Source organism: Lycorma delicatula, chromosome 7, assembly GCF_047948215.1.
Source record: "Lycorma delicatula isolate Av1 chromosome 7, ASM4794821v1, whole genome shotgun sequence".
NCBI lineage: Eukaryota > Metazoa > Arthropoda > Insecta > Hemiptera > Fulgoridae > Lycorma > Lycorma delicatula.
In genome coordinates this window covers 110480969-110505740 of record NC_134461.1, presented here as the reverse complement: position 1 = coordinate 110505740, position 24772 = coordinate 110480969, and the positions used below count along the sequence as shown (strand labels likewise).

Below are 24772 nucleotides of genomic sequence, written 5' to 3'. Positions count from 1 at the left end.
ATTCTTTATAATCAGTAATAATTAATATCTAAAGGGAACTTTCACAGTAAATCTTCAAGTAGAATGTTGTTCATAATGAATAAACAAAAGGTAGTTTATCTTTAATCACTAGATATTATTGAGAAACAGTCCTATTTTATTAATATAACGCATTATGAGAATTAAACTCCTACCTGAAATACTAATGACTACAAGTTAATTGTTAAAGAAATATTACAAAAAATTTTTTTCTCATTGTTGTGCCTCATTTTACTACAGAATTTACAAAAATGATACCAACACTGATCTGCATTTAGAATGGCAGTGTTTCAGCCTTTCATTCAGAAGGCCCCATTTTAGAATTTCACTCAAGCTTTGGGGGAGTTTTTTTATGCTACAAATTTTTTCCCCAACATATTTCCATAAACAAGCTTTGAATTTATAAGATGAATCAAAAACCAAGCAAACTCAGCAAATTTTGAATATAGCAAAGCTTTTAATTCCGCAAATAAATAATCTCTTTTCATTGGATATCTAATTTAATTTAAAACAAACAACTAAAAAAAAGAACATTCATCAATAAGTTTTTTAAATGTTTTCAAGGAATTTTCAGCTTCTATATATTATTAATAAATATGTGTAAAATATTTAAGACTGAAATAGAATTTTTTTAAGTTCAATAAATATTTATAAAGAGTGATATCAGAAGATTAATTGACAAGAACAATTGTTATCACTTTTTACAGTAACAAGTTGAATTAAATTTCTACTCTATTTAATAAAAAAAATAATTGCTAACAACTAAACAATTTACTTGCTAAATTGCTTAGTTGTCAAATATATTTGACTTGTTTACTTAAGTTCTGATTATTAGTACTGGACAACAGGTTCATCACCGGTGACAATTCTTCCTTGGAAGCCACCATTTTTAGCTTCAGACCACCACAAAAGTTTCTTGCTGGCATCAATTGGTCATTCTTCCATTTTTGCAAACAGTTGATATGGAACTCAATTAGCAGACATTTTAATGTACATGAATAATGTGGTCTCCTACATTCATGCAACTGAACAGCCATATCATTTGCTCATGTACTAATTTTCCTTCACTATGGCTTCAACCCCTGTAATGGTTACTGAATCACTACACAATTTAGCTGATCTATTTGGAAGACTGTTACAGAACTAATTCTAGTAACTTCTTAAACCAATGATGCATGTGTGTGTACTGACAGGAATCTATCACCACACTGAACTAATAGTTTATCAATGAATTATGATGGGTTTCACATCTTCACTATTCAAAAAACAAAATACTATTTCTCTTTATATACAATGAAAGTGGAGTTCCCATCTTCACACTATATTTATGATATTGTAATATTTTGACACCATGAAACTTTCAGCCACTCTTTACATTATGACTATCACTGTTACAACATACCATGGTAAGTTGGGTTTTACTGTAGACCCTGTTGCAAGTGACTGCAGTGATAAGCAGACAACAGCTCGTTTTCTTCATTCCCATCTTTACCAAGCCAGTACACACAGAAGGAACTGCTTGAGGCAACAAGAATGCACTTGGCATCTGTAATTTTTTGCACACCTTGTTTAAGTGGCCTGTGAACTGTGATTTGTATATATCTGTACTATACTTCTTTTCATGTTCATCTTACAGTTTAATCCTTAATCTTAATCTTTTTTCAACAACTTCCCAGACCAATAGCATAGTTTAAAATTTATAGCACATGTTAAGGTTTTCATATAATTTCTTTTGTAAATATGTACGTATTCTGTTTCTATTCACATGTAAATCACTTTTATAAATTTGTAAAGTAAGTAGCACAGAGGAAGTCTCGCATAAACAAAAAAAAATATATACATATTAAATTTGGATAGAATTCAAAATGGAGTGAAACAATGGATAACTATGAGTCTAATTTTTGCAATTTAAGTGGGAAAATAAAAAAAATATTACATGAAACTCAATCTCTATCAGTTTACAGTACAGACCAGCAGACATGTCTTAATAAATTATGTATTTAAAACTGTTAGGCATCTAACAATTAAAAACCTAATCAATAAAACTGATTTCAATACAAACAAATTAAAATATAAAGATAAACACTGTTATTTTTGTGTTAATAACTTGTTTTCAGTAATCAGAAACATCTATTATGCATGTACTTCAAAGGATATTTTTATTTACAAGGGGTAAAAAATCATGAGCGCTTAGGTACTTTAGAAATTAAGTATGTTATAACAGATCCAGAAGGAAATCAGATTTCCTTCTGCTGCATAATGTTGCAAAACAAACTATTCTCACCATTATGTTATTGCAAATTAAGAAAGACACCAAATTACTGAAAATAAAGATGTTTCAAATATTTATAAAAAAAATATATAATTTACCTTGTCATAATTTCTTGGAACAGTGTGCACTGGTATTGGTTGCCATAATAATTCTTTATTCCATATTTGATCCTCTTCTGGTGGAAACATTCCTGCTAATAATGCTTCAGCACTCATAAGAGTTCTGTCAATATCACTACTCATAACTCTGACTGATTTTACTGAAAATCTAGAAATAAATGATTTATAACGTTTTCGGAATATTTTACCCAATTCAAATAGCTGCTTTTCACCTACCTAAAAAAAAAAAATATTATAATAACTTTAATGAAATATTCAGCATGTACATTACTGATAATTTGCTAAATTTAACAACAGAGTTCTAAAATATAGGAAGGAATCTTGATAAAACATAGTATATTATGATTAAGCAAAAACTACTTTAACAATGTTGATATTACTACAACCTTTATTTAATACATGTAAGTGTTTCCAGTATATTAGCACATAAAAGGATTTTTAGAATTGATCTCAAATTATATAAGATATCAAATTGTCACTGATTTATAACTGGATGAACCTTTATTCTAAATTAAATGCAGCTTTCATTTTTGATAAAAATGCAGAAATCCAGTGGTTTTCGGTTCAGTATAATAGTGATCTAAGTGTATTAATCAAATGTACATGTTTAGGGAAAATATCTTAATTTGCTGAAAATTTGTACATTATTTTAAAATAATTCATCTAAACATTAAAACATTGCAATAAAAATTAAAAGTGCACATGTTAAATGAACTTTTGAATGATTGTTAATTAAATTTTGAATGAATTCTCATTTGGGAGAACTCCATTCTCATTAATTAAATAAATTTTTTGTATTTTTTTTTTTCTATAAAAATTAAGAAACATAATTCATGTTTTATCACTTTTTTCAAATGAGGAAGTTATTACTGGAAGACAGAATAGTTTTGCTACATTATCTGAATATTTTTCTTTAAAAAACACATCTGAAAATAGTTTTCCGAGTGTAGAGGAGAAAAAGAACAATATTGTAATGATATTACTTTGATAGGAACTATATCAGAAATTCATGTTTTAAAAACCATAATATCTGAAAAAAATAAAACCTGTTGTTGGCTCAGAGAAACAACCATCATGTATATTTAAGGGCTGGGCTGAGATGTTTTGAAATCATTAATCCAAATTTTTTACAACTCTCTTGATTTTGGCTCACATCTTGACTTTGTAAAATTAACCCTGGTTAAACCAATATCTAACCAGAATTTCTCACAAATTTTTTCTATGTTTAGATTGATCATACTGCTGTCAATTTCAGGTACAATCTTCAAGTGTTAGTTTAAATTCCTCACTTCCTCAAGTATTGGCAATAGCTTTAACTAAAAACTATAGTTTTCTTCCAAACTAATCAATAATAAATATTTATTTTAACTGGAATTACATAATATTTAGTAAATCCTTTATACCAAAATATGTTAGTAGATTACATATTACTGGTTTTGTCAGTAGTGCAAAGTTGTCCATTCTCGTTAGTAGATTGTGAAAGAGTATATTCATAAATGTGTTGCTACTCTATTCCTATCTATTAGGAAGTCTATAACTCCTTTTTTTATCATATCTAATTTGGAACTGATTTGTATCTGGTTGAAGTAGCTGTATTTCTACTGCTGGAATGATGAATAAGGAAATTAAGCAGGTAATGTCGGCAGAGTATATGAATTGTATGTGTGTTGTTTATAATTCAACCCCTGTATCATCACTATTACCTTATTCAAGGTAATACCTTATAAAAGGTAAAACCTTTACTACCTTTACCTTTATTACCTTATTATCACTATTTCCTTATTCAAGGTATTGATGAAAGTTGCTTATTGTCAGTAATCTATGTGTGTATACATATTATCTATATGAATTATTATCCTCCTCCATCCATTCATCTATCTTTGATACTGTATGAATAAATTTCCGTAGATTGACCGAAGTCTGATTAAATCCATCAAATTTTAGCAGAAAAAATGAGAAATATTGGCGTTAATGTAAATTCTTTTAACTTTTTAGGGGTTAATTCTTTAATTCAGTCATATTTAAAGGATCACAGGCAATTTATTTTATCTGGTGGATTTTCTTCTGAAGAATCAACTGTTCCCTCTAATATATCAAAAAGGTAAAACTTGGACAGAATATCATTCATTATATTTATTAAAGACATAGTAAAAGAATATAAAATGTAAGATGATGAAATTTCAAGTTTACAATTAACAAATTTTACTATTATTTATTCATACAACAGGATTTGAATAGAATTTTTGAGCGGTCAAGTAATACGTTTTTTAATGTATCCAAATGTACATCTATGTTATTTTTTTCGGAGCAAGAATAATTTTATTTACAATTTTAATGTAGAAAATAATATTTAGAAATCAGTTAGAAACCAAAATTTAATTTTTTACTGAAATTTAAGTTTTAATGATGATGTTAATATGATAATGAGAAGAACACAGAGTCAAATTTTTATGAACCTTCTTCACTTTCAGTTTTTAAAATGTAAGTTATTTACAAGTAAGTAAACATAAGTTGCCAGCCTCAGTGGCATGATGGTAGTGTCTTGGCCTTTCATCCAGAGGTCCCGGGTTCAAATCCCGGTCAGGCATGGCATTTTCACACAAGCTACAATGGTGGTCCCGGAAATAAGAAAAAAGTATACGTTATTTGGAGTAAGCTTCTGCCATGTGGGATCCAATTTATGATATTAATGTAAGATAAACAGAACAAGTACATAAGCAATTCAAGATTTCTTTTCTTTCAAGCCTTAGAATATTTAATTTCAGAAATTACTCATGACTGTTTTTTAAGCTGATTTATCATCTATAACCTTTTTGAATTTTATTATGCAAACCAGTAATGACTAAATGAATGACAAGGATGAATTATATGGATTAAATTTTTACACTCCTTTAATCAGAATAGAACTTAAAAATTGTTTCATTTTACATTATCATCTCCTTAATATCATAAAAATTGTAAATAACATAAACAATTATGGTTATTTTTCCAATAATTATCAAGAACTGATGTTGAACTCCTACGAGAAACTGATGGCTATTTTGGAAATGCTGCATTGCTTCTCTTGTAATTATTTCTTGATAATTGGAATTCTTTTGTTTTTATATTAATGTATTTTAATCATACAAGTAAAAATAGTTCTTCATTTTTTAAAAATACAATATATTCACATAATTTCTGTTTTTAAGTAGATTATATATGATTACTTCAGTTACTACATTACCTCACTTCCACTATTATATGTTTGTGTGATTTACTGTCTAATAAGAGGTATGGAAAAATTCCTGCTTGACCACTTTTTAAGTAATAAATTACTTAATCACTAAATTTAAGCAATTAATTAACCCTGATCATTAGGATTAGTTGCATTACCTTTTTAATTATAGAAATTTAAAAGAAAAATAGAAATAATAATAGAAATTAAATGTATTCCACTTAAGTATTTATTTAATTAACTATTTATATATATATATATATATATATATATATATATATATATATATATATATATTTGTGGTAGTGAAATAAATAATGGAATAATTACAAAAAAAAGTAATTCATAAATGTGATCTGAGGAACAAGATATACAACCTACATACTAAGTTTAGTAATGAAATAATAGGAAGTAATGTTCAAAACTTGATGTCTAGATAGCATCATGCCTAAATCATAGCACTTTTTCATTAATTAGTGGGCTAAGTATCATAACTATGCATGTAATACTTTCCTTCATTGTTAATATTCCACTGCTGAGTAATAATGGATCGATAGAGATATTTTTGGGTATTTTTTCTTCTGACTCAAAACTGTAGAGAAATGTATAACTTGAGGTAAACTTCGAACTTCAGTTTAGATGTAATTGTAGCCAATGATAACATTGAATATACATTTATTCCTTTGGAATGAAAGTATGTGTGAGAGATGGGAATGAAATAGCCTCCTACATATACAAAGTGTTTTTTCTAACAAAACTAAAAAGAAAGTTTTAAACAATTGCAATGATAATTCTACAGCTTAAAAAAAAATATATATATATATATATATATATATATCAAAAACAAAAGTAAAACGTACTTTCCATCTACAGTACAGAATATAATAATATTTCATACCTTATCTTATTACTTTTCCAATTTTTACATTGAAAGCTTTCGAGAGTTTCCCTCATCGTAAGTTAATCAAAATATTTTTTTTAAATTACAAATTATAATTAAAACATTAAAAATGATGGCTTATATTGTAAATATGTAGTCAAAAGTTAAAATAAAATAAAAGTAAAAATAAGAAGTAAAATAAAAAAGTTAATTAAATATGTTACTGTACTACTATATTACAGTATGTGTGACTGGCCAAAGGCGATATCTTTATTTTAACTTTTGACTAGTTATTTACAGTACATGTGATAATTTTTAATGTTTTAATTATGAGAAATTTTTTTATTTTTATTAACTGTTGATGAGAGAAACCCTTGAAAGCATTTTTATTGTAAAAATTGTAGAAGTAATAAGATAAGATAAGATAAGAAATATTATTAGAACTATTATTTTTGGAACAGTAGAAAACATTTAAAAAAATCATAACTGACCACTTGAAGGATATTCCGGTTTCTGAGTTCCAACATTGCTATGAAGATAGGAAACCTGTTTGAAGCACATTGCATGGCTTCCCAAGGAACTATTTCAAAGGTGATGGAGTCCATGTATAATTGTATAGTAAATAAAAAGTTTTTCTTAACCAGTCTCATTACTTTACTTACAGACCTCATTATAATTTGTTTGGATGAGGCTGACTATATTAGGAGTCTTTGAAATTAATCATAAATAACCTTTTAAAGGATATTTTATGATTTATTAAATGGACTTTGGTAACAAAGTATGAAGTTCAAAAGGACCTTATTAGTATAATAACACCAGTCACAAATAAGCCTTTCATTATTCCTGTGATGAAAAATATTGATTTTTATGATTTCAAAGATATTTCCAATAAATTTATTAAACATGAACATTATAAGACACATTGAATATAAGTACCACAAGATAGAACTGGACTGTATGCATGTGTGAAGACACTTAAATGAAATAAAGAACAGAAAAAGATTTGGATAATGAAAAAAAAAGGTTTATCGCCTGCATAATTTTAAATCAGATTCTTCACTAATATGAGAGTAAACATTCTAAGAAAAAAGTTATAACTTTTCATGTAATTTGTAACTCACCCATTCAGTGATTTTGTATATTTCAAAATACTTTTATACTATTATTATTATTATTATTACTGGTGCATCAGCTATATTTCTATTTAATGAAGGTAGGGATTACATATACTATATGAAAGGAGCAAAGGACTATAAGTCATTCTATTTCTATTTATTTTTTATTTTTTGTAAATTTTTTAGAAAGTTAAAACAGAGTTTTATTTATATTATTATTATTTTACATAAATAAAAGTAATAAGTTTCTGACTACTCAATTTTTTCATAAGGTTTCTTACAGTATTTCTAAATCTTAAATTTCTATTGGCATAATTGATTCTATAGTTGTAATCACATTCTTCCAGATGTTATAAGTACTGAAGATTGTATGAATGAGGATTCTCAGAATGTAATGTTCTCCATATAAAAACATGCAAAATTTGCAAACTTACGTAACGTACATAACCTTCATTACTTGATGAAGGACTTCCACTGCATCATACGTTATATCTGTTCATGACTATTACTTTCCCATTCTATAAGTTGCAATGTTACAAAGTTACCTTCTTTTTCACAGTTTTCTGTGAGTATCTACAAATAGCTCTCTCTCCTTCTTTCTCTTTAGTGGAATTGTCTATTGGCAGATATCAAGAAAATGAATTCTCTATCACAGTCTGCCATGAGCTTTTTTTTTTAAATTATTATATCCTTGTCTCCCTTTCAAATAATTGAATATTCTTGTCCTTTTTCTTCCTCTTCCCCCAGCTGTTGAAAATAATCTGCTTAGGAAATCATCAAATATATACCTCAAGAGCTTCTCTAGCAAAATCAATGAAATATCTGTAAATAAAATAACATCAGCATATTCCTTGTTTGTGAATTTATACCACACTTTTCTGTGCTATGGTTTCTAATCAACAGTAATTTCAAGAATATAAAAAAATATATAATTGATGAACGGAGTCTATACCAGAATCAGTAATAAAAATCTGTACTCTTCTCACTTTTATTTTATACTGAAGTTTAACCTAACTGATATTAGTTAAATACAGTAAGTACTATTATGAAAATGTTTAAAAATTTACAATGCATATTTTGAAATTGAATATAACCATTAATATTATGCAGATTAGCACTCCTAATGTGAATCCACTAAAAGACAAATAAACAATTAAATACAGTATAGTACACTGAATATTTTACTCATTTGTAGAACAATATTTTCAGAATATTTTTCATGTTTGATTTTGATAAAAATTAGATTTTTCAATTTTATTCTGTTTTTATTATTTACTTAATTAAATTAGATAAGTTTTCTTAGAATTAAATTCTTGACAAATTCTGTCTTATTTGGTTATTGATAATTATAAATTTACACAATTTTTTTGAGATATTTCTCAGAAACCTACTGGAAATTCAGCTCTGGTATCTGTTTTTCAATTCATTTTTATAACAAACTGTTTTTATATGCAATTTTTTTATAGATTGCATATAAAAACAGTAATTTGATCAATAATTTATGACCATAGTGCTTTTTTGTAGTATTATTTAATGAAGAAAAATCAGGTGTCTTTCAACAGCCATAATTTAAGAGGAATATGGTTATAAATTATGGCAAAAACTTCCTGAAACAATCTGTAAAATTTTTTAATTTTAGTTTAGGTGTAAAGTTTTTGTTTTTGCAATTGCCCATTAATTATTTCATTGCTACATTTCCACATAATTATATCATAAATTCTGTAGTATACTCTTATTTACACAAATTTATTATTGTATTTTTTAAATTATTTTGTATTTCAACTCTTCTTTAAAGAATGTACTTGTTAATATTTAAATAAGTATAAATTCATTATAATTCAAACTGTACAGAATAATCATGAAAACTATTACTATTATATCACCTCTTAAGATTAAACAAGTCTTGAACAAGGTAAACAAGTTAATTTCCATGTGTGTATGTGTGCACACCTGCGCTTTAAAGTGGTAAAATAAAAACTGTTTCTTGAAATGTTTGATAAAGACAATCATTGTTTACTTATTGATTTTACACAAATGCTATACGTTAATGAATTTTATTTGTAAATAAAGAAAAAAAATCAATCAATTGTGGGATATAAATTACAAACTATGAAATATATATCATTTTTGACTATGTCTACTACTAAAACATTAAACACAAACTATTTATTATTAAAGATGGATATTTATACTGAGTACAAATTATTAAAATTATTATTTTAAAGTAATAAAAATTTATAATGAAAGCAAAAGAATATGAAATTTTATTAACAAATACAAAAACCATTATTTCAATTTTGATACACGAGCGCATGATCTAGGTGTAACCTGTGAAACATTGATTATCTGTTCTTTTATAATTAATAAATACATTTAATGTTCTGTCTGTAGTTGGATAAAGCAAGTATATTACTATAATCTGAAAAATCTAAATATATACTAAGTGAACAAATTACAAAATCGGTGTCATATAGAAATTATGAAATAATTTGTGGTTATAACAACACTGCTCTATATCAACACACTCATTATAACAAAACTGCTGTTTTGACTTTAACTATTTATAAAGTAGGATGATACTTTTAAGAACATAAAAATACTGCTACTAATTTACATAACGGTTAACACAAACAATGAAGGAAAATATTGCAGCTCCATTTACTTAATGAATCAAATATAAACCTCTAACATACTTTAAAACCAAACACGAACTATTTGATGACTAATTAAATCAACCAAAATTTTTTAAATCTTTGTCCTTAATTTTTATTTAAACTTATAGCAAAATATTTTTCTAATAACACCATCAAAGTTGTTGTAAAGTACTATATTTATTACATTTTTTAAACTATCTTTATATATTTGCATTACAATTACTTATTTATACAATTATTTGAATATATTATTAGCTTTAACCTCTTTTATAATTTTTTGTGGTGTTAATCAACTTATCCCATTACTTTTCTTAGTAAAATTTCCCTTCCAGGAAAATGCTTTGGCTTGTTTCTGGAAGGATTAGTTATTTTTGATACCCATTGAAATAACTATTAATTTCTAAAGTAACCTACACATTGTATAATAAATTACAAATTGGTCTGAATAATGTATTAATTTATTTCATAAGCAGGAGGTTTTATAACTTAACTTTAGTATGAATTTCCTTAACTAAATATTCATTTGTTTTTTAACTTGACGAGAAAAGTGATGTTGTAATTTTGTGTCTGTTTTCATGTCTTCCTCTTAACGTTCAATTCGTCTAAATATTAATTGTTTTATTTATTGTTAATTCTAGTATTGTAAATTAGTACCAAATTAAGTAATAATTTTCTCACAATAATAGAACTAATAATTATGATACAAAATTACAAAATCAATTTTTTGATTGATGGCTATCAAAATAGCCATAAATAGGCTATTTTTTAACCGATTTAAAAAAAAAAGTCATTTTGTTCAAAATAAAAGGCTTAATATTTTATCAAATAACATAAATTTTGATAAAACTAATAGTTATGGAGATATAATGGATTGAAAAATAAAAATGGCCACCATTTTGTAATTTGTGAAGTTATTGAAGTCTTGATTTTTTGCTAATTTTAAAATTTTATTACCAAGACACTTACCAAATATTAATGTGATTTGTCTATCCAAACTTGAGATATAAATTTTTATATAAAAACAATAAAATGGCAGACAGGGGGAGAACGAAGGAGAAATTGGCATTATACTAACAATATTTTTTGTTTAGTTTTACAAGTAGAATTTAAAAATGTATAGCCAGCCAACCAATTTAGAAAAATTCTGTATATACATATATATTCTTAATTTTATTAAAAATATTTTTTTTATATGAAAAATAATTTTTTAAATAAATAATTAACTATTTTGTTGGTAACTAAATTTGAAAATTTCTTTTTAAAAAATGAATATAATTTTAATGTTTTAAAAACTTTTATGAAATTACCATTTAAAAAATGAAGAAAAACATTTCTTTACATGAAATGAAAAAAGCAATTTTGATCAAAAGATGTAAAAAATTTTATGGTAAGCTATTTTTTTACAAATCAATCTTTTACATAAACAGAAACCAAAAACAGTAAATCAGTAAATAACTCCAAATTATTAAATTTATTGAATTTTATATTTTATTATATTTATTTACAGTAAATATGCACAGTGTGACATTTTAATGACTAAAAAACTGCTGTTGTAATCATCAACAAGCATCTGCATATATTGGATACCAATAATATTTTACTCTGTTTTTTGGGGGTGTACTTTTATTTTTAACAAAAATAGAGGTTAATAAAGAAAAAAAAGACTTTTTAAAAACATGCCTGAGTTGTATCTGTTTATCATGAAAATTAGCCAAAACAAGAGAGAAAAAGAATCATTAAAAACAACTGATATTTTAATTAGATATTTCCTATAAAATAATACAAAAAAAAAATGAGAATAACAATCAACAATCATGGAAAAAATATACGAACCATTGTTAATTGTCCCCAACCAAGTGGCCAATATTTTTGTTCATCTTTGTATGGATCATTTTCATATGTCTGAGTTGGTGTTCTATCGCCATGACGATGAAGCTTAAACAAAATAAAGGTGATATTTAGAGTTAAAATATCATCAAAATATTATAACAGAAGAATGCTTAAAGCACTTTTTTAATACAAAATTAAGGCAACATTCACAAAATAAAATTTTGTTAAATTGCCATAACAATTTTGGTTCAAAAAACAACGTAATTGCTTAAATACATGCACTAAAATTAAAGTACCAGAAGAATATACATTATTTTTCACCCAACATAGCCAAAATCAATTGCAAAATGAATAAATCAATACATTAAAAATAATAATAATAAACTTTCCTAAAAACCTCATAATAAACCCTTCCTTTTTTCTGTTTAGCATCTGTAACCACCGTAAGGTATTACTTCAGAGGATGAATGAGTATAATATGTATGAATGTAAATGAAGTGTAGTCTTGCACAGTTTCAGGTCACCCATTGGGTTGGTCTAGTGAACGTGTCATTGCAAATCACCTAATATTGAAGACAAGAGTTCTAAGGTTTAAATCCTAGTTAAGGCAGTTAATTTTATACATCTCTGAATACTACATCGTGGATACCAGTGTTTTTTTATGGTTGGGTTTCAATTACAAACACATCTCAGGAATGGTCGACCCGAGACTGTACTTCATTTACATTCATATATATCATCCTCATTCATCTTCTGAAGTAATACCAAATGGTGGTTCCAGAGGCTAAACAGAAAAAAAGAGGTTGACCATTCCTGGGATGAATTATTAATTGAAACCCCAACCTCACAAAAGAACGTCTGTATCCACGATATAGTATTCAACTCTGTATAAAAGTAACTGCCTTAACTAGGATTTAAACCTTAGAACTCTCAATTTCAAAATCAGCTATTTAGTGAGTTCACCACTAGACCAACCCGGTGGCTGGTCTAACAAACCCAAAATATAACAAGTGTATTTGTATAACAAACCCAAAACATCATAAGTGTATTCAAAAAAATAATTGAAAGCACATTTATTTTGCGATTATTATCAAACAATATATTTTACTTTCATCAAAATATTTATATAAAAAATTTAATCAATTTTTTTTATAAATATTCCTACAATGACATTAAACCCAAAAGTGCTGGGTTATATTGGTAAGAATTAGATTTCCATTAATACTTTTGTAGAATATAACAGATGGTAAAAAAGGGAAATAGATTTTAATTTGTTATAATATCTCTTGGATGAGGTGTATAGTGTTAATTTAGGGCTAGAATCTAAGAGCAAAGAAAATAGTTTTAGTAGCACGAATGGACGAAGACTGATTCCCTATATTTTCATTTGAAAGAAATACTAGCAATAACAAAGATGAAGAATCCTGAACAAAAGGCATTCTGTGTTTTGCAGTTTAAATGTGAATCTGTAATTACAATTTGGTGTGGGTTCTGAAAAAACTGAACTGTGATCCTCCAAGTGACAATAAAATTCACCCATGGCTTAATCAGTTTCAACATGTAAAGGGTATCTGGTTATCTGTGTACAGGGAAGAGTACGGGTTGACCGAGGGTGTCTGAAGAAAATATTGAATTTATCAGAAAGTCTTTCCGGCATAGTCTAAAAAAATCTTTTAGAAAGACTGACCGCAAAATAGCAATACCAGTGAAAATGTTTTAAAGAAACGCTTAACCTTCCATATGTTTATAACTGTTACAGACTTTGAAGCCTGCCGACTTAACAATTGAAATGTTACAGCATGAAGATGATGACTTTGTTGATCATATTGTGTTTAGTTACGAGCTGAAATTTCAACACATATAACGGAAAATTCAACCCATATAATGACCTCATCTGGGAGTCAGAAAATCCTCATAGAATCTTACATTATGAAAGGAAATCCCCAAAATTAAATGTTTTCTGTACAATATTCCAAAGAGAAGTTTGAGGGCCGTTCTTTTTCATTTAACAAAGTGTAACAGAAGTTAATCATTTGGGTTTGCTGTGTACAAAGCTCTTTCAACTGCAAGATGGAACAGAGAATGTTATCTGGCAATAAGATAGTTACTTACAGATAAGATACTTACAGGTATAACTCTAACTTCCCTACAGGTATATACCTGTAAGGTATAAATATATGATATGGGTTGAATGACATTTTCCCTGACTTCTGGACCGGTTGGCATGGACCCGATGACAGAGCTTGTTTGCGGTAACCTCCAAGGTCACACGATCTGACCCCAATGTTATTTTTCCTAGGGTTTTGTAAAGAATCTTGTCTGTACTTCTGCTATCTATAGATTTACCCGACTTGAGGCACATGAATGTAGCATGTATCGCTTCCTTCTCTCCACACATACTGGTTAAAATATGAGACGAACTTTCCTATCGGATGGATGTTTGCTGCATAACGAAAGATGCTCACATTGAAACATTTTTGGGAAAAATCGTTCAGTAAAGAAGGGTTTATGGCTACGGGCTTTTTTTTTTATTTGACGTGAAACGTCTTTAAAATCACACCGAAACATACGGGTACCAGAACAGAAATTTGTAGCGTAACGAAAGGGTCTATATATCGTCCCGCCTTAGTAACTCCCAACTATTAGTCTCAGAGTCGTAAATGCGGTGTCACTTTATAACTTACATGGTCAGCTCGCCAATTTGGGTTTGCGTCACTGGAGAGCGAGATGACGGGGAGAAGGCAGAGCGCAGATCGGCCAAAACTGGCTCTCTCACTCATTTCAATATAGCTCACGACTTAGACGTGATAGCGCGGTGATCCGTGTATTTGTGTTTTAGAGTTTGTTGAGATAGATCGATTTAAGTAATAATATGTGTTTTTTGGACAATATTTATGTGTAAAAAATTAAAGTAAACATGTAAAAAGTATAAAAATTCAGTGTCAGCCTCAGCCCGGGTAAAAGCCAGCCGGAAATATAAATTACGCACATCATTGGAAAGGGGAGGTTATGGGCCACGCACAGGTACCCCAATGTTCGGTGCCAAACGTGCGAGATTGTTTGGGAAAGCTGGCACAGCGCATTCAGTGAACGACGCCAACGGCACGAGCACTTCTACCGCTGCTTATTATGCCTTGTCTCTTACTTCTCGTATCACAGACCAATGTTGAACAAAATTGTCATCGAATATTAGTCGAAATAAATATCATGTACCATTCAGTGTCTCTCGTTTTTATTTCAATTCAATACACTAAAAGTCCCGGCCACCGTGGCACGAGTGGAAGCGTCTCTGTCTTTCATACGGAGGTCCTGGGTTCGAATCCCGGTCAGGCATGGCATTTTTACACGCTACTTGTCAATCAAATTATTCTCTGAAGCAATACCTAACGGTGGTCCTGGAGGTTAAAAAAATTAATAAAACACTAAAGTGACTCGCTGACATACAAACCGACCAATTTATCTGTAGAGTTGGCCAAATGAAAGATCTAAAATTTTTCATCGGAAACTTTCAGTTTTGTTTAAAAAAATACGATGGTGGCTCTCCCATTTAACTTTATAGATAAGTTAGTCGGTCTGTAGCTCGGAGGAACTTCATCCAACGTCTGTAACGTTTCACGTTAAACCAACGGCCGTGCGCCCTGATACAGCCCACCCGATTTTTTTAGGACTAAAAGGGTTGCTTGTTGAATTTAGTGATCGCGGAACTACTGTGAATGCAGATACGTATTACGAGACGTTAAAATATTTTTGTAGATAAAAAAAAGACGGGAGATGCTATCCCGCGGGATTTTGTTTTTGCATGATAATGCCCCGCCTCCAATCAGACTGAGGTAACAGTAAAAGTTTAGTTGGAAAATCTTCAGTCATCCACCCTATAACCCTGCCTTAGTTCGCAGGGATTATTTTCTTTTCCTTTGCCTTAAACAGTGGTTTGCATCACAAAGGTTTTACAGTTAACGACGAATTGAAAAGTGGCGTTACTGCGTATTTTAAGTCACTGTAGGCGTAATTTCTGGAAGAGAGAATGAAAGAACTAGTAAAACACTACAGAAAATGTGTGAAAAATGAAGGCAGCTACGTAGAAATATAGTAAATAAATGTAGAGTTTCTGTGCGTAAGTAAATAAAATTTGTTCACATTTTAAAGTTTTTGTTTTTATTTCAAAATGGAACTTACTTAAAAAAAAAACGCATCGTACATTGCACTTCTGAGAAAATTCTAACACTTTTATCTCTGGTTTCCTTGCTTGGTCATTTTTTATGTTTAATAAAATTAACTCTAACATTTTGCCTACTAGGTAAATTATATATGGAACATTTTTCCACAACAAAAATCTATCTCGTAATTTTTTTATTTTTCTCAATCAGAATATGATGTTACAAACAACTAACTATATGTTTTATACCGAGTTAATGGCCTAAACAATTTTTTAAACAATACTCTAATATAAGGTATTAGAATGTCTTTGTAGAGAAGCATAAATAATAACGTTACTTTTGTACATTAATACGTAAGTTGTAAAGGTAAAGATTATTTAATACATATTTGTTAAGTGAAATATTTCAAACGAATATGGCAGTGGACAGAATTCCAGGCTATAAATGATGTCATGAAATAGTTTACTAATTAGCCTATTATGCATGAACTAGATATTCATATATCATTTAAATTTAATAATAAATTACATTGATAAACAAAATTTTTGTTTCTTAACAAGTCGCAGATGTCGTAAACGAATCTGAAGACCAAATTTTTTCACTACGCTTTTGAAAAATTCCAAAATTTAAATTTTGAAATAGTTAATGCTAGACGATGCATGGTTTTATGTATAAATTAAAAAAAAAATTTATATATATACATATTACAATATATACATTATATTATTTCATATGTTTTCTTTATATTTATGTGCTCATTATACATTTTAACTCTATTAATCAATTGTTAACCTTGAAACAATAACTTCTGTCATAACAAGAAAATGGGCTTACACAATATGTAGTAATTGGAACTTATGTAATGGCAACTATAAGATTAACGTCAATTAGATGAGTAATATCAGCTTAAGGGATTACTAAAAGTGAAAGGCGTTGTCATTTGTTTAAATCAAAAGATGGATTAACAAATTGTTATTTTTGTTTAAATTGTCTGGAATCTCCAAGAAGTCTAAATGAACTATACTCTACCCTTCACTGCCATCTGCACTTCACAGTAAATTTATTACAGTTCCCAAGGTTCCTGAAAACTTGTTTCAAAAACAATAATGAAGCGGACAAATGGAAGAAGACGCTAATTACTGAGACTTTTGATTACAATCCAGTGAGCCTCATCATATATCAAAAGTTGAGCTAAATGACTTTGTAAGAGATTTAAACTTATCAAAAAATCAAGCTGAACTTTCAGGCTGAGGATTACAAGGTTCAAACCTACTTAAAAAAAAAAAAAAAAAAGTACTAAATTTTCAGGTTATCGAAGCCAACAAAGATTTTTCTCAATACTTAGTGAAGAAAATTACTTAGTTTATTGAACAAATATTGATGACTTATGTTACAATTAGGGCAAGTTTGTGAACCTGAGAAGTAGCACCTTTTCATATAATTTAAAAACAGTTCTGCTTCATAATAGTAATAAATATACTTCTGTACCAACCAGTTACGGAATTAGTATGAAAGAAATATATGACATTATGAAAATTATTATAAAAAACATAGTTGAGACTTGTATGGAAATTTAAAAGTAGTAGTTCTTTTATAAGGCATGAAGTTAGGATACAAAGAATAATGTTATTTGATTTGTGAATATGAAAAATGAGCTCGGAATCAGCATTATGCAGTAAAATAATGGAAGAAACACGAGAACTTAACACCTGATGAATTAAAAACATTATTCATGACCCTCTAGTTAACCAGAAAAATAATTTTACTGTCCCTTCATATCAAAACAAAATGGTGTAAAGATTAAAAACTGGTGTAAAAATTATGACATTCACGGATTCTTGTACATAAGGCAGAAATTCAGAAAACTAGGTGAAGCATAACTTAAAGAAGGGATTTTTCTGGTTCACAATTAACAGAACTGGTAACAGATGAAACTTTTAACTGTTAACGATAGATAGAACTCACTGCTTGGTTAAAGTTTAAAGACATTTGCAAAAACTTTCTGGGTATCCATAAATCACAAAATTACGAGGATATTGTAGATAAACTGTTAAATTCGTACAGAGCTGCTGAGCTGAGTACAGCTGCTGAGCTGAGCGTACAGAGCTGAGTATTATGTCACTAAAAGTCCAATTTCTGCATTCTCATTTGGATTTCTTCCTGCCAACCCTTGGGACAGTAAGTGATGAACATGGGAATATTTCCACCAAGATGTTACAGTGTAGAAAAACCATTACAAAGGAAAACGGAGTGTTAATATGATAACTGGTTACTGTTGGACTTCAATTTTCAAGATGTACCGGAGGCTATCTAGAAAAGGAGAGCATCTGCTAAGTTTTAATACATGACAACCCATAACATTAGTTACATTAACTTTTATAGACTTTTAATATGCCATTTCTATTAAACTGAGGACAACAGAGAACATTTAGAGAAACATTAAAAAAGTTTTACTTTGCAAGTATCATTGCATTTTGTTTCTAATACTGTTTAGCTTATTTTTATAAGTTTAAAATGGTACCAAAAATAACATATAAAAATTGATATGTAAATACACATGCACACGCGAGATATATCCAATTAAACAAACAAGGCAGTACAATCAGTTTCTAAATAGACAAGATTAAAGAGAAAAAGATTCACCATCACATCTCCTTCTATGAATGTTCCAGAAATTTTGTATAAAAACAATAATTTGTTTGTTAAAATCATGCAGATGATATCGTGTATAAAATTTAATAACTAAACTATTTTCTCTCTCTCAATCTTTTCTCTAAAATGAACAGTTATCAACTTATCTAGGGAAATAGGAGAAAAAATGAATATTTTTGTGATTTCTTTTACTTTTGTTAAATAAAAATTTAAGCCTTTTTCAACTAGCCTAGCAAAATAATCATTTCTGATGATATTCCGGAGGCATTAAAGCAAAAATTAATGATCATATAGAAAAATGCCAAATATGCTTATTTTAAAACAGATACTGCCTGGACTATAGTACAAAAGTCTTCGTGTAACTTGAATAAATGTTGAATAAATATTTAATATCCTTTGTTATCAAGAAAGTTAATATTTTTTTTGTAATTATCATTCTTGCTTGTTGTGAACATCATAAAAATAGATAAATATAAGTTTAAATTAAATCAATATAAAAGAGTTAAATAAAATTCAGTTGTAAATTGTGATAAACATTTCACAAATTTGTTTTTTTAAAGTGAATAAAAATATTTTACAATATTTTTTCAATTACAGTTTTATTTTACTACAATAATTCATATAATTTCCTACATTACATAATTTACATTTCTTAAAATTATTAATGGATAGATTTCTCAATAAATAATATAAATATTGAATCATCTTTAATAAGTTCAACTAATCTGAAAATGAACCACTGACAATTATTTAATAATTTTAAAATGTTATCATGTTTTGTCATCTCGTTCAATGAATTTAATAAGTACCCCAATGATTCAGATAAATAATGTAACTACGTTATATTTACAAGCATCTGTTTACTTATATATTTGTGAGCAAACATATCTGCTCATTCAATATATTTTTGAACTTTTAACTATAAGATTACAGTAATGCGCATACGCGCACACACACATTTATCAATTTAAACATGTACATTTGTTTTAACAAATAATAAAATACTAAAAGTAGTAAGTGATAATAATATTATCTAATTTTATGTTGTTATAATACATACTTGCAATGATAGCTGAATCTTAATATGTTATCATTGAATTATAGATGTAGTATTTTATTTTTATTTTTAATATCATAATTCACGCAACTATCAGTATTACAACTAAAAAACTTGCACATTGTTGCGTTTTTCAGTCATAAGTCATTTATGTGATTTGATTTTCTTTTCTGTGCTAAACATTTAACCTCAACATACAAGTTTTTATTACAACATACATCATATCAAAACTATGATGATATAGTTTATTAAAGATATTTATCAAAGATAAATGATAATATACTTCAAAAATCACAAAGTTCCAATTTTTGTCTTCCTCTACAAATTTTACCCTCTACATGTCCCTCAATTACAAAAATAGCACATTATCTGAGTAACTTAAAATAATAAATTTCAAAAGGAATTACCCAAAATCTCCTAAAATTTAAATTTAGATTATAAATGTTTACACAATGCCAAAAAGAACCTGGGAAATGCATTTGACACCACTTTGTGAATCATGAGAATTGTAATTTTATCTAGTCCAGTAAATTTCATAAAAAATACAATTATCTACACTAATTTTAGTAAGTGTATGTCATAGTACCTTTTTATGTATGGTATAAATTCAATATAGTGGATTTCAAGGTTTTATATGTTTCACTACATAATAATTTTTTTTATTATTTTTAATGATAGGTTTTAGTGTAATATTAAACTCCTTTATATGACCACAAAAAAATTAGTTTTTATAAAATAATTACAATATATGATTACTAATGAGATTAATAAATAAATTAACTGCAGATTAATTACGATAATTACGATAAATGATTACTAATGAACACAATTATACAAAACATTCTACACATATAAAAAATAAATAGTAACACTTCAGCTACTAATTACATTATTTCTTTAAATGTCACTTGTTATTTACTTTAACCCAAAACTTCCATGTATTTAGTTTTATCCCATGATACCCCATTATAAATACACTTATTCCAAGATGGACTCTACTAATAATCTGCAAGAATAAGTAGAGATCACTTTCTATGGAGGGAACATAGTCCAAAGTGGAATTCACTACACTGTTTTTTTTGTACAGCTTTTTGAAGCACAAAGAAGCTATTCATTCCTTTAAATCCAATTTTTACTTTGTTTCCCATCAAAAACAATTTAAATCTCAATTCCTTACTTACTATTCAAACAAGATGAATTCCACATGAAAATTTCAAACTGTCATTATTTAAAGATTTTTTTAGGGAAAATATCATTGTCATTTAAAAAATGTAATGTTAGTATTACTCCCAAGCACATTAGAGCTTTCTTACTTGTAATTTTGAAGAGAAATTACAGACCACTATGTTTGATGCTTTTTTTTTGTTCTGAGAAATGTTCAATTCTACTAGTTTTTGAAGAATCTTAACAAAAAATGTGTAGCACTCATTTTTTCATTATATAATTTAAATTTACATTTACTTAATATTTTATTTCATTCCTATATCCTTCTTTAATGTTTCATTTAAGAATGTTTTCATTATAATTTTGGCAAGTCTGCAGTAATTTAATTATTGTAAAAAATTAGGAATTATTATTTTAGAGCAACTGAGAGTACAATTTATATATTTTTTATTAATCTCAAATCAAATAAATATGAATTTTGAGAACTCTGAATCAAAGTTTTAATAGGTTTGAATAATGACAGATTTATTTTAACAAATAAAAATATATTTCCACACATTGAATCGATAAACATTTTTTTTGTTATATGCACTTACATCACTCAAACAAAGCTTAGCAAGTCCTAAAACATCTTTGTTTTTACATCTTACTAAAGATCTAAAACTTCTACAACATCTTACTAGTATATTACAATTATGTGAACACCAGACCCCTGTTATTTTATATAATATTTAACAAACTTTTTGAATTAATAATGTAAAAATTAAAATTTTTAATCTAAATTATATTACAAAACAGAATTGTGAATTTTAATTAATTGTGGAAGGGTTAAAGTAAGTGCTAAAAAAAATTCTTGTAAGTAATTTTTATGTATTGTTTCTGAAGGCATCAGAAATCATTAAGTAATAACTTGAGGACTATATCCTTCCACTATATCTTAAAAGTTTTTTTTTGCATATGTTTTTTGTATTAGCCACAAAATCTTGCTAAACATCTCCTCGATTTATTTATTCATCTAATAGTGTGTTACATGGCAGAGATAAAAAAATAGGTAAAGGAAACATTAAAACCTGCCTATTGCACGAATTGGATCAAAAATCCAAAACTTTTAGGGCTTGTTCAAAAAAAAAATACGCTTCCTGCCTAACAAGAAGCATATTTTTTTACTTTTATGTACATTAACTAAGTTAATATGTATAAAGTAATATGTAAGGCAGCAACCACTGAGTTGTGGTGAATGAAGGCTCAATGGATAATAGATGATATTCTAAGTTATATTGTCTGCCATTTTGGAAAGAAAAACTGTTAGTCGTACATAATTTTCATTAGTAGAAAAGTACAACATAGAAAAATCTCATAAAAACTGTAAAACTTGTTTGGCCATAAATGCATCACAGAGACAAACTGATAAAATGCCACAAAGTCAAGGTATGACAGGACCTTAGTTTGTTATATTATTATAAAAATCTAATTTAAACTTTAAATAGACAGAATTATAATAGATTAAAATATATCAACAAATATTTAAAGTATATACAACAAACAAACTTACTTCAACAACTTACAGAAAAAGCGATCATTATTTCACACTTGAGAAAAAGCAAAATATTTTAGCATCAAATCTATCAGTACAATTATAATTGAATACATTTTTTTCTGTTATGGTATAATCTTTTTTTATTTAACAAATCCTGTAAAAATTACGGGAAACAAATTATTAGTATTATTACAATGAGCTGCAATTGTTAATAACGATACAAAATACAGAATTTAACAATTACTTACTACAGATGCTCATTTAATTACTCACTGCAGATGCTCATTTAATTACTCACTGCAGATGCTCATTTAAATGTTTAATGTTAGTATTATAACCATAATGAAATACATGAATGAGAATTATAATTTCTTAATTAATTTATAGAAAAACATATCACCCTCCAATAGATTTAGCTACTATTCTCTGATAATGAAATAATGAATGTAAAAAATATACTATACTTAAGACATCATTAATTGTGACGATCAGTAAGATGTTTGTACAAGTGAAACATTTTACAGCTGTATTAACTAAGCAGATATTAAATCTTACAACTATGACTAATGTTATTAAAACGATTTTTTTATATATTTTTCTTAGTATGAAAAATTTAGTACACACACATGTTTTTTGATGAATTAAATTACAGCTACGAACTGAATCTAATATTGAGTAAATAAAAACAGCTAATATTGGAAAAAGAACATATGATACAATTAGTTAACAGGAATATTTTATTTTTAAATAGCTAAGGTACCAGGACCACAACATCATGAATATTATGCATTAAGGATTAGGTAGATGCTGGACTGAGAAACTTGGCTGAGATTCAGGTCATAGGATAAGCTTTAAAATAAAAATGATTAGTTATTAAGCTTCAGTCGTAATATTAATGATAAAAATAACTATAGAGATAGAGGTTAATCGCTTATTATTATTTTCTAACTTTTCTTTATAGGGTAGTTTAGGTTAGAGCACTGGTAAACGTAAACTATCACTTACACTTGTACCAGGTGACAGAAATATTAGAACAATAATGATTAAATGTGAATAAATTATTTTACTTACGATAATAACTAATTTTAATGAAGACGATTGTTCTTGTAAATCACCGAAATCAGATCCGAAAGCAACAAACGCCAGAAGAAGTGACAAAATAATACCTCCTAGAAATATTACACTAATAAACATCCATCTGTTATGAGAGTGATGATGTGTTAAAACAAATGATCGAGACCTATAACTATTATTAATCATTTTGAGTGTCGACAAAAAAACAGAAAGAAACTTCAGTAAGATAAAATAATACTGACGAAAAAATGTTCATGTACTGTGTTAAGAAGTTTTAAATTTCACTACCAAAAGTTCACAAAAGATTCGCAGAGTAATATTAAAAAATTAAGATAAGTTTTTATCTAATAAAACGTAAACAACCGCCAATGATTTAAAATATAAGCATAACATTTAAAAATTAATAATTATAAATTATGATTTACGAGCTTATTGTAAAATAAAAAATAGATATAAAAAACCCTTTAAAGAAAATATATGTAAATAAAACACTTATAAACATTTATAACCCACTTAAGATAATTCACATGTGAAAAGGTTATGTTTTTAGCACCGTTAGATGTACACATCTGGTTAACACTACATCGTACGCTGCAATAATCGAACTTTTTCATCCAGCTGACCAGTTTTGACTACTAGCTGACTGTTTCGTCATACGATATTGTCTTGTTCAGTAATAAATAATGCGCCGTATAATGAATAAAAAAGTTTATTAACAACGACAAAGAGTACAAATGTACTAATATTTATAGATAGTATGTAAAATGCGATAAGCAACAAAATTTTGTATTTATAAAATGATCTACCATATAGAAAAACCTTTTATTAGACATTCATGAAAAAAAAAAAAAAAAAAAATTATAAATAGTAAACTATAAAAGTAAATACATGTACATAGTTGTATGTATATATTTTAATATTATACAGACAAGTTGTTACTTTATTTATACGAGCTGGAGTCGGAAGCCTCCCGTGGATGAACTTAAAATTATAATAATAATAAATACAAAACGTGTTTCTCGTTTGTTA

The 24772-nt window shown here is 27.6% G+C and overlaps 1 protein-coding gene across 3 annotated transcripts in view; it reads right to left on the bottom strand.

Annotated features, from left to right (window-relative positions):
* The window catches only part of LOC142327866 (prostatic acid phosphatase-like), a 54232-nt gene extending 29842 nt beyond the window's left edge, over positions 1–24390 (bottom strand). For all 3 annotated transcript variants that reach the window (XM_075371223.1, XM_075371221.1, XM_075371222.1), the window contains exons 1-3: positions 23741–24390; positions 12106–12207; positions 2389–2625 (exon numbers count right to left, since the gene is read on the bottom strand). In XM_075371223.1, coding sequence (XP_075227338.1) covers positions 2389–2625; positions 12106–12207; positions 23741–23929 — 528 coding nt within the window. In that variant the 5' untranslated portion in view covers positions 23930–24390. The remainder of the gene's footprint in view (positions 1–2388; positions 2626–12105; positions 12208–23740) is intronic.
* Positions 24391–24772: the final 382 nt, after the last annotated feature.